The sequence below is a fragment of the Elephas maximus genome, chromosome 3, assembly GCF_024166365.1.
Source record: "Elephas maximus indicus isolate mEleMax1 chromosome 3, mEleMax1 primary haplotype, whole genome shotgun sequence".
NCBI lineage: Eukaryota > Metazoa > Chordata > Mammalia > Proboscidea > Elephantidae > Elephas > Elephas maximus.
In genome coordinates, this window is record NC_064821.1 from 108,829,061 (window position 1) to 108,842,304 (window position 13,244).

The window sequence follows — 13,244 nt, forward strand, 5'->3', positions numbered from 1 at the left end:
TTATTTTAAGAGGTAAATTTGAAATTTCTCTAAATGGAAACTTATTTTCAACCTTAATTTTCAAAGTTTTGTTTCAGATTTTCATACAGATTTTTATTTCCATATTATACTGAATTAAATGACATGGTAATATCATATACTAGTTTTGTCAAAAATTAGGGCAAGAGCCAAGGGAATGGCATATTTTTCCCCCTAGGGATATGGTCAAAGAAAAATACAGAATTTTTTACAAACTGTGTTATCAAGATATAGCATATTTGGTGATTTACAAAGACTGTCCACCCACATTTATTATGTCAGTGACAGCACACAGAGACCACCAGAGAAAAACAGAAATTTAAGTTAATCCTTCAAAATAATTTGGAGGGGATCACATACTGCCCCATAAGAAAGTTCTTTCTGTAAATTTAGTAGTGTATGTAGTTTAAAAATAACTTCATATTTAAATATTGTTTCTACTGAAAAATGCATTCTAATACTTTATAAGGTGTGAAATTTTAAAGCTTTATAAACATTTTTTCTTTACAAGTCTAGGAAAAATCAGAATATGAGAAAAACTTACACTTTAGTGATACACAATAAACTGGATAAGCTAAATATTTTTAAAAAGGATCTATGAGTTAATTAGCAGCTGGGGCTTTAAATGGAAAACCCGGTACCTAATTCCACTCACCATTAGAGTTAATCTGAGTTTCAGGAAAATACATAGCTCTACCAAAGACATTTTCATAAATGCTTTATTAAGTCGGACCACAAGCACTAAAAGTATAAACGGAGGTACGTGAAAGTCAAGATTCTCCTGTACATGTGGACTTACATTAAAGGGTCAAGAAATGTATTATTTACATTGAGATTATCTATTGGTGTGTGTAGAAAGTTTAAATTAGCTGCAAGAAATTTTATCTAGACATGCACCTGCCTTGTGCTATGATCTGGTATTTACTGGGCAGATTAATTACAAACATTTCTTCTGTTCCTTTAAATATGATCAGGGAGGTGCAGAAGTTGGTGTTCATAGTGCATTTCTTCTAAATGCCTGTGGGATATAAAAAATTATTATTAAATCATGAAGCGTTAGGTTCCAGTTAACATGCATCTAATTAAGAAATGATTTAAACACCCATTTGCTATGTTAACTGGTACCCATTTTAGTCACTGGTAACATCTCGTTTGCTTATTTTTCAGTCTTCTATGCAGGATTCACCTTCACAAATAATTGTCATATGATGACTTTGACACAACAGCCTTCACCTTATGTGAAGATTGATTTTGAAGGGGCTACTTCTGAGAGTTTTAAACTTAACATGACCTACTGAAAACACCAAATCTACATGCCTTTTGTCGGTAAGCCTAAAGGGCCTTTCAGCAGGTGTTTCCTCTGACAGCTGCCAAAAAAAGAAAAGGCAGCATTTACTATGACAGATTCCTATTTAGAACTGTGTTCCTCTGAGGACTCCTAGTGGTGGTAGAGGGTCTTGGCTGCTTGGCTTTAGGACCCTGCTCATTAGCAATGAGTTGGTTCCCATTCATAGCAACCCCATAGGACAGAGTAGAGCTGCCCCATAGGGTTTCCAAGGCTGTAATCTTCACGGAAGGAGACTGCCACATCTTTCTCCCATGGAGTGGCTAGTGGGTCCGAGCTGCTACGTTTTGGTTAGCAGCAGAGCACTTTAACCACTGTGCCATCAGGGCTCCTTTTAGGACCTTAGCGTCCTAATAAGAAAGCTGCCATTGGCAACTGATGGCATACATTCTACTAGGGCATGTGGACCATTCGCGTCTGAGATACCCGTTCTTTGCTTACAGCAGCAGCTTTGAAGGATAGTTCCTGTTGGGCCCCTGTCTTTCCCTATTTGTAAGAATTCACATATATTCTTCTTCCTCCTAGGAGAAGAAACGTTGTCAACTTGACAACCAACTTTTGCCAACTCTTGTTTTAGTCCAGACTGTATCATTACACATTTTAAGCACTCTAGGGTTCAGTTAAGTGAACCTTAAGGAATCTTGGTGCTGCGACAGTTATGTGCTTGACTGCTAACTGAAAGGTTGGGGGTTTGAACCCAAAAGCCGTTCTGTGGGAGAAAAGACCTGGTGATCTGCTCCTGTAAAGATTACAACCTAGAAAACCCTATGAGGCAGTTCTACTCTGAGTTGAAATCAATTAGATGGCACACAGCAACAACAACAGGGTTCACTTAATATCCTTCTAAGTTACTGATAACACAGTTACCAGAACTAATAATAAATAGAAAGGAAAGACTATGAGTAATTAAATACTGCAGGGTAGCTGAAGGAGCCCTGGTGGCACAGTGCTTAAAGTGCTCGGCTGCCAACCACAAGGTCAGTGGTTCAAACCCACCAATGTCTCCACAGGAGAAAGATGTGGCAGTTTGCTTCCATAAAGATAACAGCCCTGGAAACTTTGTGGGGTCAGTTCTACTCTGTCCTATAGGGTTGCTGTGAGTCAGAATTGACCCAATGGCAATGGGTTTTTATGGGGCAGCTATTTTGTATAATCTCACCAGGTAAATATCAGTCCCATTTTAGAATCAAGGCTTAGGGGAATCAAGTACCTTGTTTAAGGTCACATAGCTAAATGGGTACTAGAGTTGGTGCTGGACATCTAATTCTAAATCCCATTCTCTTTTACAATGCCAGGCCCTGCAAAGATTATGGCTGCAAGGGAATTCTGTTAAAAAGGATCCTAAGGTCAAATTCAGGGTTTAGCAAAAAAGAAGAAATACTTTGATCGATGTGATGTATGTCACAGCACAAAGGAGGGAGTAGCAACCTGTTTTTTGTTGCCATGCTGTTCTTAAGAACATCCCACAAAACAAATTGGATGCAATTTAGATACAGTTATACAGTTCATAAACAGTTTGGTAGGCTTCATCCTTTGTATAGCAACAATATTATTTTCTAAAACACATTTTGGATTGTTACTTCCCTCATAATCTTCACTAGCCTACCTCTACCTAATGAATGTCCTGATCTACCTTTCTATTATCCTCCTTCTCTGCCTGTTTTGTCCCTATTGTCTACCTAGCATGTTTTACACAGCCCATCAAAATTACCCATATTTCAAATTCCAGCTTTCTAGAAAATAGTACAAGACTTCCATTTACTGGATGACTCCTTCAGAGCTCATGTACAGTTGAATAATTAGAACTGATGTTAAAATCATGAACCCTTAAATAATCACCTAACCTGGGGTTATCTATGCCTGCTGTGAATTCCTATAATACTGCTTATTTTTCATTTGGTACTTACAGTAATTTTTATACTTCTCAGTCCATAGGAGAACATTTCTGTCAATTCTTCCTCTCTTCAAACCCCACGGAAGAGTAACAAATTTGACTGGTCAAAGTCCAGAACATACACCGGTATACATCTTACTAGTAATATTACAGGCCACAACTCTTACACAGTACTCTTTGCATGCTATTTAGTTTCCCTTTCACTGCCTACTCTCAAGTGCAGTGTGCCGTGGTGCTTGCTAATTCCATGTGGTAAGGAGACCAGCCCATTCTACCTCTTTGCCCTGTAACCAGGCACATAAGGTCTGTGTCTTCATAGCTGTATAGGCACAGGGACTTGGGGTTTGTTTCAGAGATCAGCTTTCTCCTCAGGTTCAGGAGAACACACAAGATTCATGATTTAGGTTCATGGTGGGTGACAGGAGGTCCTATTTCTGCCTCCGGAACACTACATTAATTACCCAAACTTCTACCAGAGGTTTTGTCATGTTGAAGGTTATCAATTCCTCCAATAATCACTAATAAAGTTGATGTGCTGATCTTCATTGGACTCATAATCTTTGTTTGTATTCACTATTGGCCAGAATCCAGGTAAGAATAAGGGCCTGAACTTGCGTAACTTATCACAGCCTGCCTTATTTTGTATGTATATAATATAAACCTTGTGTCCTCAGATTATAAGATGTTAAAAGGTTGGCATTATCTATAGTGTTTTATTCATAGTAAACGTCATACTTTTGTTAACCAAGTGATTTGTCCCTATTGTTCCTAGATAAAGCATCCCAGACTTTTGCTATCCTGTTAACATTAGCCAAACTCATGCATTTTCTTTCCGCCCCTTTTGATGATCTTAGCACACTGGGTTGCTGTCTATTCTGTCTTATCCTAACACTGTTTAGTGAAGGCTTTGCCTTTTAAAGGCTCTGGGAGTGAGTTTGTGTGGGCTGGTTCCCTCCACTGAACAATACAGGTCAGGAGGAATAATCACTGATGTGGGAGGGAGGGCAGGAGCTGGTGTGCAGATAGGGAAGTTGGTCACAGTGGTATCAGGAGTTCTATGTCACAGGTTTCTAGGGCTGAGGACAAAACCAGGGACTTAAATACCCTCCCTTATTCATACCAGGTGGGCAGCTATAACAGACACATACAAAAGCAGGGCAATGAGGGAACATGGAGGAGAGGGATTTGGGAGGCTAGTATGAGGTGGACTATAAGCAAGTTTTGAAGGATGGGTAAAATTGTCACAATTGACAATGGGGAGAAAGGCATGCCAGGCAGAGGAGACGAGCAAAGGTGAGGAAGTGGGAAAGGCAAGCTGTGTCTAGGGAATGGCAAGTAATCTGGAATGACTAAGGCACAACAGGGAGATAGTGGAAAGGTAAGCTGTGGTCAGATCAGGTAAAAGTACTGAATTTGTCTAAATTTCGGTTTTATTGTGAATATGATCAAGTCAAAGATTTCATTTTACTTGGATCCATAATCAACGTCCATGGAAGCAGCAGTCAGGAAATCAGACGACATACTGCACTGGGCAAATCTGCTGCGAAAGACCTCTTTAAAGTGTTAAAAAGCAAAAATATCACTTTGAGGACTAAGGTGCACCTGACCCAAGCCCTGGGTTGTCTCATATGCATGCGAAAGCTGGACAGTGAATAAGGAAGACTGAAGAATTGATGCCTTGTTGGCAAAGAGTATTGAATATACCATGGACCGCCAGAAAACGAACAAATCTGTCTTAAAAGAAGTACAAGCCAGACTGCTCCTAAGAAGTGAGAATGGTAAGACTTCATCTCACATACTTTGGACATGTTATCAGGAGGGACCAGTACCTGGAGAAAGACATCATTGCTTGGTAAAGTAGAGGGTCAGTGAAAAGAGGGAGACCTTCGGTGAGATGGACTGACGCAGTGGCTACAACAACAGGCTCAAACACAATGATTGTGAAGATGGCACAGGATAGGGCAGTGTTTGTTTTCTGCTGTTGTACATAGGGTTGATATGACTCAGAACCGACTGGACGGCACCTAACAACAACATGATGGAGTGATACCTTTGAAAGATTTGTCCAGAACTCTATAGTTGGACAAGCTGTAGGGGAAAGGGACCAAAGGACAGAGAGGCAGGTTACAACAGGGATGATGATAATCTGGGTGAGAGGTAATGAAGGAAGAAATAGTGGAAAGTAGATTCCTACTGTGTGGTGGTTAAGAGCATGAGCTCTGGCACCAGACTACTCAGGTTAGTATCCTGGCTCTCTGAGCAAGGTGCTTAACCTTTGTGCCTTAATTTTTTCACTTATAAAATAAAGTACCTGTCTCTACCTCACATTGGGAAGCCCTGGTGGTGTACTGGTTAAGTGCTACGGCTGCTAACCAAAGGGTCAGCTGTTCGAATCCGCCAGGTGCTCCTTGGAAACTCTATGGGGCAGCTCTACTCCGTCCTTTAGGATCTCTATGAGTTGGAATCGACTCGATGGCACTGGGTTTGGTTTGGTTTTTTTCTACCTCACATAAGTTGGTGGGAAGATTAAACGGGATATGTATAAAGTGCTTCTAACAGTGCCTGGCACATCTAAAGTGCTAAAAAAAAAAGTTAGCTATTATAAGGTTATTATTTATGTGTACAACAGAATGAAGATTTTAATGCATAAAAGTGATAATTTTCTATATATTTTAAGATGCTTTGCAAATATTTTGAGTACATATAATTTGTTAGGAAGCTAATATTATTGAGATATTCCAAACAACTGTATTTTCAAGATAGAATATAATTCTTTCCTTTTGCTATAATTTTTTTCTAAGAGATAGTACACAGTATCTGGTTAGCTTCTAAGAATCTTAATTAATATTGATGTCACTAAGTATTCTTTGATAATGTGAACCTTCAGTTACAGGTATAAAACCCACAGCTGTCAAGTCAATTCTGATTCATAGTGATCCTATGGTACAGAGCGGAACTGCCCCATAGGGTTGCTAAGGCTGTAATCTTTATAGAAGCTGACTGCCACATCTTTCTCACACGGAACAACTGATGGGTTCGAACCGTCAACCTTATGCTTAGCAGCTGAGTGCTTAACCACTGTACCACCAGGGCTCCAGTTACAAGTATATGAAACACTAATCACATAAGATTAATGCTTCTAGCTAATATGTTTTTGGGTAATATGTTATAATAAGCTATTCATAAACATTGTTTTTATTTGTATTGTTGAGCCTATAGGAACTGTTTTGAAGGAAAGGTACAATTATTTAATTAAATTGTTTAATTTTTTTTACTTATCAATTTAGCGTATTTCCAAATTTAACAGACTTATATCTTGTTCAGTTAGATGTGTCCTAAAATTACTGAGCTTTATCTGTTTATACTAAAGGTGCTCTTTATACTCAGTTGGAGTTCTGGTGGCGCAGCGGTTAAGAGCCATGGCTACTAGCCAAAAGGCTGGCAGTTTGAATCCACCAGCCACTCCTTGGAAACCCCACAGGACAGTTCTAACTCTGTTCTATAGGGTCACTATGACTCAGAATTGACTCCACAGCAACGGGTTTAGTTTTTCTTTTTTTTATACTCAGTTAAAAATACGCCCTCTCTGACTTTTAAAGCTAGCCTGGTCAGCTCAATGGTGTGTTTTTCCTTTTTTTTGTTTTTGAACATTTTATTGTGTTTTAGGCAAAAGTTTACACAGCAAATGAGTTTCCTGTTCAACAATTCATACAGATTGTTCTGTGACGTTGGTTACAATCCCTGCAACGTGTCAGCACTCTTCACCACCCATTTCCATCCACCCAGTTTTCCCGCCCCTCCTTGCCTTCTCATCTTTGTTTTTGGGCAAATGCTGCCCATTTGGTCTCATATAGTTGACTGTTCTAAGGAGCACATTCCTCACGGGTGTTATTTTATAGGCCAATCTATTATTTGGCTAAAAGTGACCTCTAGGAGTAGCTTCAGTTCCAAATTAAAAGGGCAATAGTCTCGGGGATTCTCCAGTCTCTATCAGCCCAGTATAAGTCTGGTCTTTTTTTTTATGAATTTGAATTTTGTTCTACATTTTTATCTCATTCTAACCAGGACCTTCAATTGTGTCCCTGGTCAGAGTGGTCAGTAGCAGTAGCTAGGCACCACCTAACTCTTCTAGTCTCAGGCTAGGGGATGCTGTGGTTCATATGGGCCCTTAGTCCTGTGAACTAATTGTTTCTTTGAGTCTTTGGTTTCCTTCACTCTCCTTTATTCCAGATGGGAGGAGACCAATCTGTCTTAGATGGCCAATTGCAAGCTTTTAAGACCTAGACACTACTTACCAAATTAGGATGTAGAACATTACAAACTATGTTATGCCACTTAGTCTAGATGTCCCCTAAGACTATGGTCCTGGGCCTTCAAACCCAGTAACTCAGTCCTACGAGGTATTTGGATGTGTCTAAGAAGTTTCCTTAACTGTGCCCCCTATGTGCTCTATTATATATATGAATATATATGCAGCAATACAAATATGTATATACGAATGCCCACAACTATACCTATATATGCACACACATGTACTCCCATTCTCCCTCTTACACCTATATTGCATACATACCTACCTAAGTAATCACTCACAAATTTTTGGTTGTTATTACTGTTGTTGCAGAACTATATATGTTACAGCATTTACCGCGGTTCTTGCATACCACTCAGTATCTCATTTACCTTGGTCACGCTGTGCTGACTTCCCCCATACTGTGTCCTGCCTTTCCCTTCACCAGAATTAACACTTGTCTACTACTATGTAGTGATTCTCCCTCCTTCCCCCTCCTATCCCTGGTAACCATCAAAGAATGTTGCTTTCTGTGTGTAAACCTGTTCTTGACTTTTTACAAAATGGTATCATATATTTTTCCTTTTGTGATTGGCTTATTTCACTCAGCATAATGTCCTCCAGATTCATCCATGTTAGAAGATGTTTCACGGGCTCATCATTATTCTTTATCGTTTGGTGTTCTTTTTTAGTCAGACTCTAACTCATTGATTAGACAGATCCTGTCATTTTTTTTTTTCTTGTCAGAGAGCCCTGCTATTTGTAAGAAGAGATTAAATTTCAACTAAAGCTCCAAAAGTCATGTCCCTATTTTGTTTTTGAAAAGACAGTACCAAATCTGATAACGTAAATAATGTTTTGCTCCCACCTGAACAAAAACAATGAAATTTAACAAAGCTAATTTTTTTTTTTTTTTAAACTTAATTAGAAAGGTGAAACAGTACCTCAGTTCAAACTGGCTTTAAGGAATTCATAGCTGTCAAAGTGACGTAATTCTATATGGAAGAAGAAAGGTTTTGTTTTACAAAACAGTTCAAATTGTCACAGTATATAATGCAGAATAACTGTTGAATCACAATGAAATTAAGATAACTTAAATGTAAAGGTATATTTTACATTGTAAATAGCAGCTTTGGGGCTATAAATTTTTGTTTCAAGATCCTACTATTTTGCCTGATGCCTGTTTCAGAACGCATACTTGTAAATTTAGTATGAAAACTGCCAAGAAATATATTATGATGTATGCCTACTGCCATATTAGTATACTCTTTATGCTTTATTACAATTATTTGTCTTTTGTGCTAGATTCTGTACTCCTAGGGTAAGACTGTATCTCTCTTACCAGTGTGTCCCCAATGTGAGAATACTGCCTAGATCATAGTAGATATTCAGTAAATATTAATGAACAAATAAATGAATAAACACACTTGAGATGTGTAACGAGATAGAAAATTTATAAGTATGTGAAAATATTTAGATAATTTCTTTAAAAAATTCTTGTACTGGCCATTTGTTTTCATTTATGCACTCATTCAATGAACATGCCTGTGGACCTTCCATCCTAGGCTTTGGGCTACAATATAGAGATGAATAAGACTTTTTTTTTTTTTCACCCACAAAGAAGCTCAGGAAGAGCTCTGTAAAAAGACAATTACAACACGCTCAATATTTATAAATATTCTGACAAATGTAGGAACCTACAAGATGAAGCAATTTAGCTTTGTCTAGGAGAGCTGGCCACCACCCTTCTGTTAGTTTGTCGTACTGTGATGGTTTATATGTTGCTATGATGCTGGAAGCTATGCCACCAGTATTTCAAATACCAGCAGGGTCACTCATGATGGACAGGTTGTGGCGGAGCTTCCACACTAAGACAGACTACCAAGAAGGGCCTTGTGATCTACTTCAGAAAAGTAGCCAATGAAAACATCGTGGATCACAAGACAGTGCCCAACTCTTTTGCTGTGGACACAACATTGGGAGGAATCAACTGCTGGAGAACAACATCATGTTTGGTGAAGTAGAGGGCCAGTGAGGGTGAGGGGGCACCTCAGTGACATGCACTGGCACAGAAGCTGCAATGACAATGACGGACTCACACATGGCAGCAATTGTGAGGATGCCATAGGACTGGGCAAAGTTTTGTCCTATTGTACGTAAGGTTACCATGAGTCAGAATCAACTTGATGAGCTAGGTAGAAGAGCTGGGGACAGGTTCACAGAAGATCTGACATTTCCCGTTGACCTTAAAGGGCCAGCAGGAGTTTGCTCGACAGAAAAAACAGCGATCTGCTATGAGTTGGAGGAATCGACTAGAGGGCACTGGGTAGATAGAGGAAAAAGCACTAGAGAGGCCTGGCATCCTGAAGGAGATTCCTGGGGGCTGAAGCCCAGTGTGAACAGTGTGAATAACAATGACCATCTTCCGCCTAACTGAGGTCTCAGCTGCAAGAAAAATCACCTAATACTCATTACAAAAGCCTTGCTTTTTAACTATATTTTTACATAATTATAAATATCTGCTTTATGATTATTTATGTCTTTAAAATATATAAACCACTTCCGTAAAGAATTTATTTAACCCTTTTTTGGGGGGCTTTTTTTTTTTGACTACTCAGTTAAAATGGGGGAAAAAAATGTTCACTTGTCAGGTGATAGAAAACCAATTGCTAGTAAATGTGCCAGAATAATTTTTCTCTACCTCCAGAACAGTTAGTCTTCAGTCTATTCATTACTGTCTTTTTATAGTATTTTTATGTAATAAAACCTATTAAGACTACCATACAAATCTCTTTACTTATGCTTTTATCTTTTAACTGATCAATTTTTATATTGCTGACATCCCTTCTTCACCATTTGCTCATTTAAAAATTCATAGTATGTGAGATATGTCTCTGGAGAAAATGTCTATAAAATTTGTTACAGCTGGCAAATGTGTATGAGTCAGTGATAGCACATGACTAAAAGCTTCACAGAAAATAAAATTTGTTTCTGTAGTAAGCAGAACTGTTTAAATGTTATTTATTTTTATGTTTCAAAGAAAATATATTGTGAAGTGCTGCATTGATTTAATACGCAACAATGTCTGTGTACACGCTGTAGAAGGAAAATTTATGAAACCTTTGCACAACTCCTTTAATTGAATTTTCCAAATCTCTCACCACACACAAATAATCAATATCTTCTGCAGAGAAAACCAGTCAGAATTATTACAGTCTTTCTTTTCAATTTTGTTGTCATCAGCACATACAGAGCACCTGGATATTTGTAATGCCTGATAGCAAGTTATTTACACCTCCTTAACACATAATTGCTATTCAGTGAGTTCGAATCTAGAGTTCTAAAATTTTTACTGATTGCTTAAAAGATAAAAATTACCGTATTTCTAGTCAAGTATTAAAAAAATTTAAATCATGGAAGAAATTATTTAAAAGGCTTTGAAAAGTAATAAACCAGTTTGTTTTTTCTGAAGTCCTAGACAAATCTCAAGTAAGCATTTTCAAACAGTGATGAACAGTGTAAAACAAGAACATTACCATTATTAATAGGAAAGGCATGACCCACATAGAGCACACGTGACAGCTAAATCCTTTCACAGAACTGAGCGCTACGGTTGTACATTAATGTATATTTGTGTCACCAAAATTAATAGCTCCATTTTTTAATCTCCAGGTAAACCCAGAATGTTAAAACATAAGGGAGACTTTTTGTTATTTCTCCTAAAACTCATCATGTCTAAACTTCAAACCTCAGTGCTTTTAAAATTGAAGCATCTATTTGAAAAAAGATATTGTTTAATGTTAAGATATAATAGAAAAAATAAAAGGGTAGTAGCCTTCTGGGAGTAAAATTATTTAGCTGATATGATGAATACTTTTTCAAGACTGAGTGGGGAAAGAACAATTTATTTTTAAGTTTAAAAAATACTTCAGTGGGTGGTTAGAATGAAAGGCTGTATCAAGCTATTTTATAGTCTTGGAACAGGAGAAGTTTAAAATTTGTCCTGTAGTCTAAGAATTTGATGTTTTTAAAATCCTATAACCAAGATGAATTTTACAATGTAAGGGCACAGCAAGTTAACTAAGGAAAACAGAACATTATACTTTGTACTTTGTTTAAGGCCAGAGCTAGAAATTCTGAAATATTTTCTATTACAAACAGCTGAAACAGTCAACTTTTTTAAACAATGTGAAGTTTAGATGGTTACATTTCCATTTAAAATATGCATACTACAACCTACACAATTATTCTCAAAACAGATAAAATATGTTTTGGACTGAAGCTAAATGTCTAGATTTCATTTCTTGGCAACCATTCTACAATTTGCTTACATTCTTTTCAAAAATATTTTGTTTACTGGAAGTACCAGTCACAGATGAACAATGATGGTATTTTTTAATATCTCTGGAAGAAATGAAAGAACTGAGCACTGTATAATGCCATCTATTGACTAAGGATATTTGTATGAAGTTGTTTTAAGTAGAGGCTGATTATGTAAAGTAAATAAATTTCATGCCTTACCATGTGATGATAATGTGACATTCCATCTGTATCAACCCAATGAATGGTCTTATGTTTTAAATCTTCAGCATAACAAATTAAAAATAATTATGAAAATTCACATCCAAATCTAACAATAAAAGAACCTTTCATTTTATTATTTTCCTAATGGTCATAAAGCCAATATTATTAAGGAAGGTGAAGTTAGGCTTACTTCCTAAGTAACTGAAGAAAGAAAGAAGCTTTCTTTAAGAAATTTGTATTTACTGAGGAGACCATCTCTTTTTCATACACTCTATCAAGGCATTCCTTGATTTAGAAGGTCCAGTTTTTCTGAAAACTATGAAAATCTCAATTATACCTTTTCACAGTATTGTACGTTTTAAATTTCCTTTCAATAAGTGATATATAGCCTTCAGAGTGTGTCAGATGTTTACTTATTTGAAACACTGGAGTGTTATTTTTACAATTATAATCCTCTTCCTGTAATAAAGACTGCAACTGATGTTAAACAAAAGGAACTAGCACTGAAATGAAAAAACAAACAATAGATTGAAAAGACCAATTTGAAGGGGTGATGACAGCATAAATACTGGAATTTTCCTGGTATTGCCTATTTTATAAGAATCCGAAGGACATTCTTTTGGTAGTCAAACAAGTAACCTGTTTAGTCTCATTTTCATAATTACCTATTAAATGGGACAAATTCAATACTCATTATAGGGCTAATTTTTATTTTATATACTTTCTAGTTATATAATTTCTAAATCTTGAGGATTCCAAAAACATTCTTAATTTAAACAATTCTGCATAATAGCACAGTAAAAGAAAAGTACAGCTACAAAAAAAGTCTCTATAAAGAGCTGAAGGCTAGATACCAAAATAAGGAACATATAAAACAAATAATTTTGAGATGTTAGAAAAATTAGCAAAAGATCTGTTAAAATAAATATATGAACAGAAGGGGGTGAAAGCTGTTAGCTTAGTTAAAAAAAAATTATGTACCATATTTTTATGCAAATAACGTGCATGTTAAATGTTTTTTTGCCAACCGTGCCCTTACATGTTGCTGTAAAAAAATTAGCATAGCATGCTTAAGAAAATACCTCAAGGGGCAAGAGCATGGTTGGAAAAAAAAAGAATAACCTGCATGTTATTTGCATAAAATACAGTATATAGCTCAAACTCAAATTACA

General features: G+C 36.9%; 2 protein-coding genes across 2 annotated transcripts in view; one reads left to right on the forward strand and one right to left on the reverse strand.

Moving 5' to 3' along the window:
- Positions 1-10,442, forward strand: part of ALG6 (ALG6 alpha-1,3-glucosyltransferase) — an 81,861-nt gene extending 71,419 nt beyond the window's left edge. The window contains exon 15 of the mRNA XM_049879467.1: positions 1,186-10,442. Coding sequence (XP_049735424.1) covers positions 1,186-1,227 — 42 coding nt within the window. The 3' untranslated portion in view covers positions 1,228-10,442. The remainder of the gene's footprint in view (positions 1-1,185) is intronic.
- Positions 119-13,244, reverse strand: part of ITGB3BP (integrin subunit beta 3 binding protein) — a 90,279-nt gene continuing 77,153 nt past the window's right edge. Inside the window, exons 8-9 of the mRNA XM_049879468.1 lie at positions 8,493-8,543; positions 119-1,036 (exon numbers count right to left, since the gene is read on the reverse strand). Of these exons, the coding sequence (XP_049735425.1) occupies positions 8,494-8,543 (50 nt within the window). The 3' untranslated portion in view covers positions 119-1,036; position 8,493. The remainder of the gene's footprint in view (positions 1,037-8,492; positions 8,544-13,244) is intronic.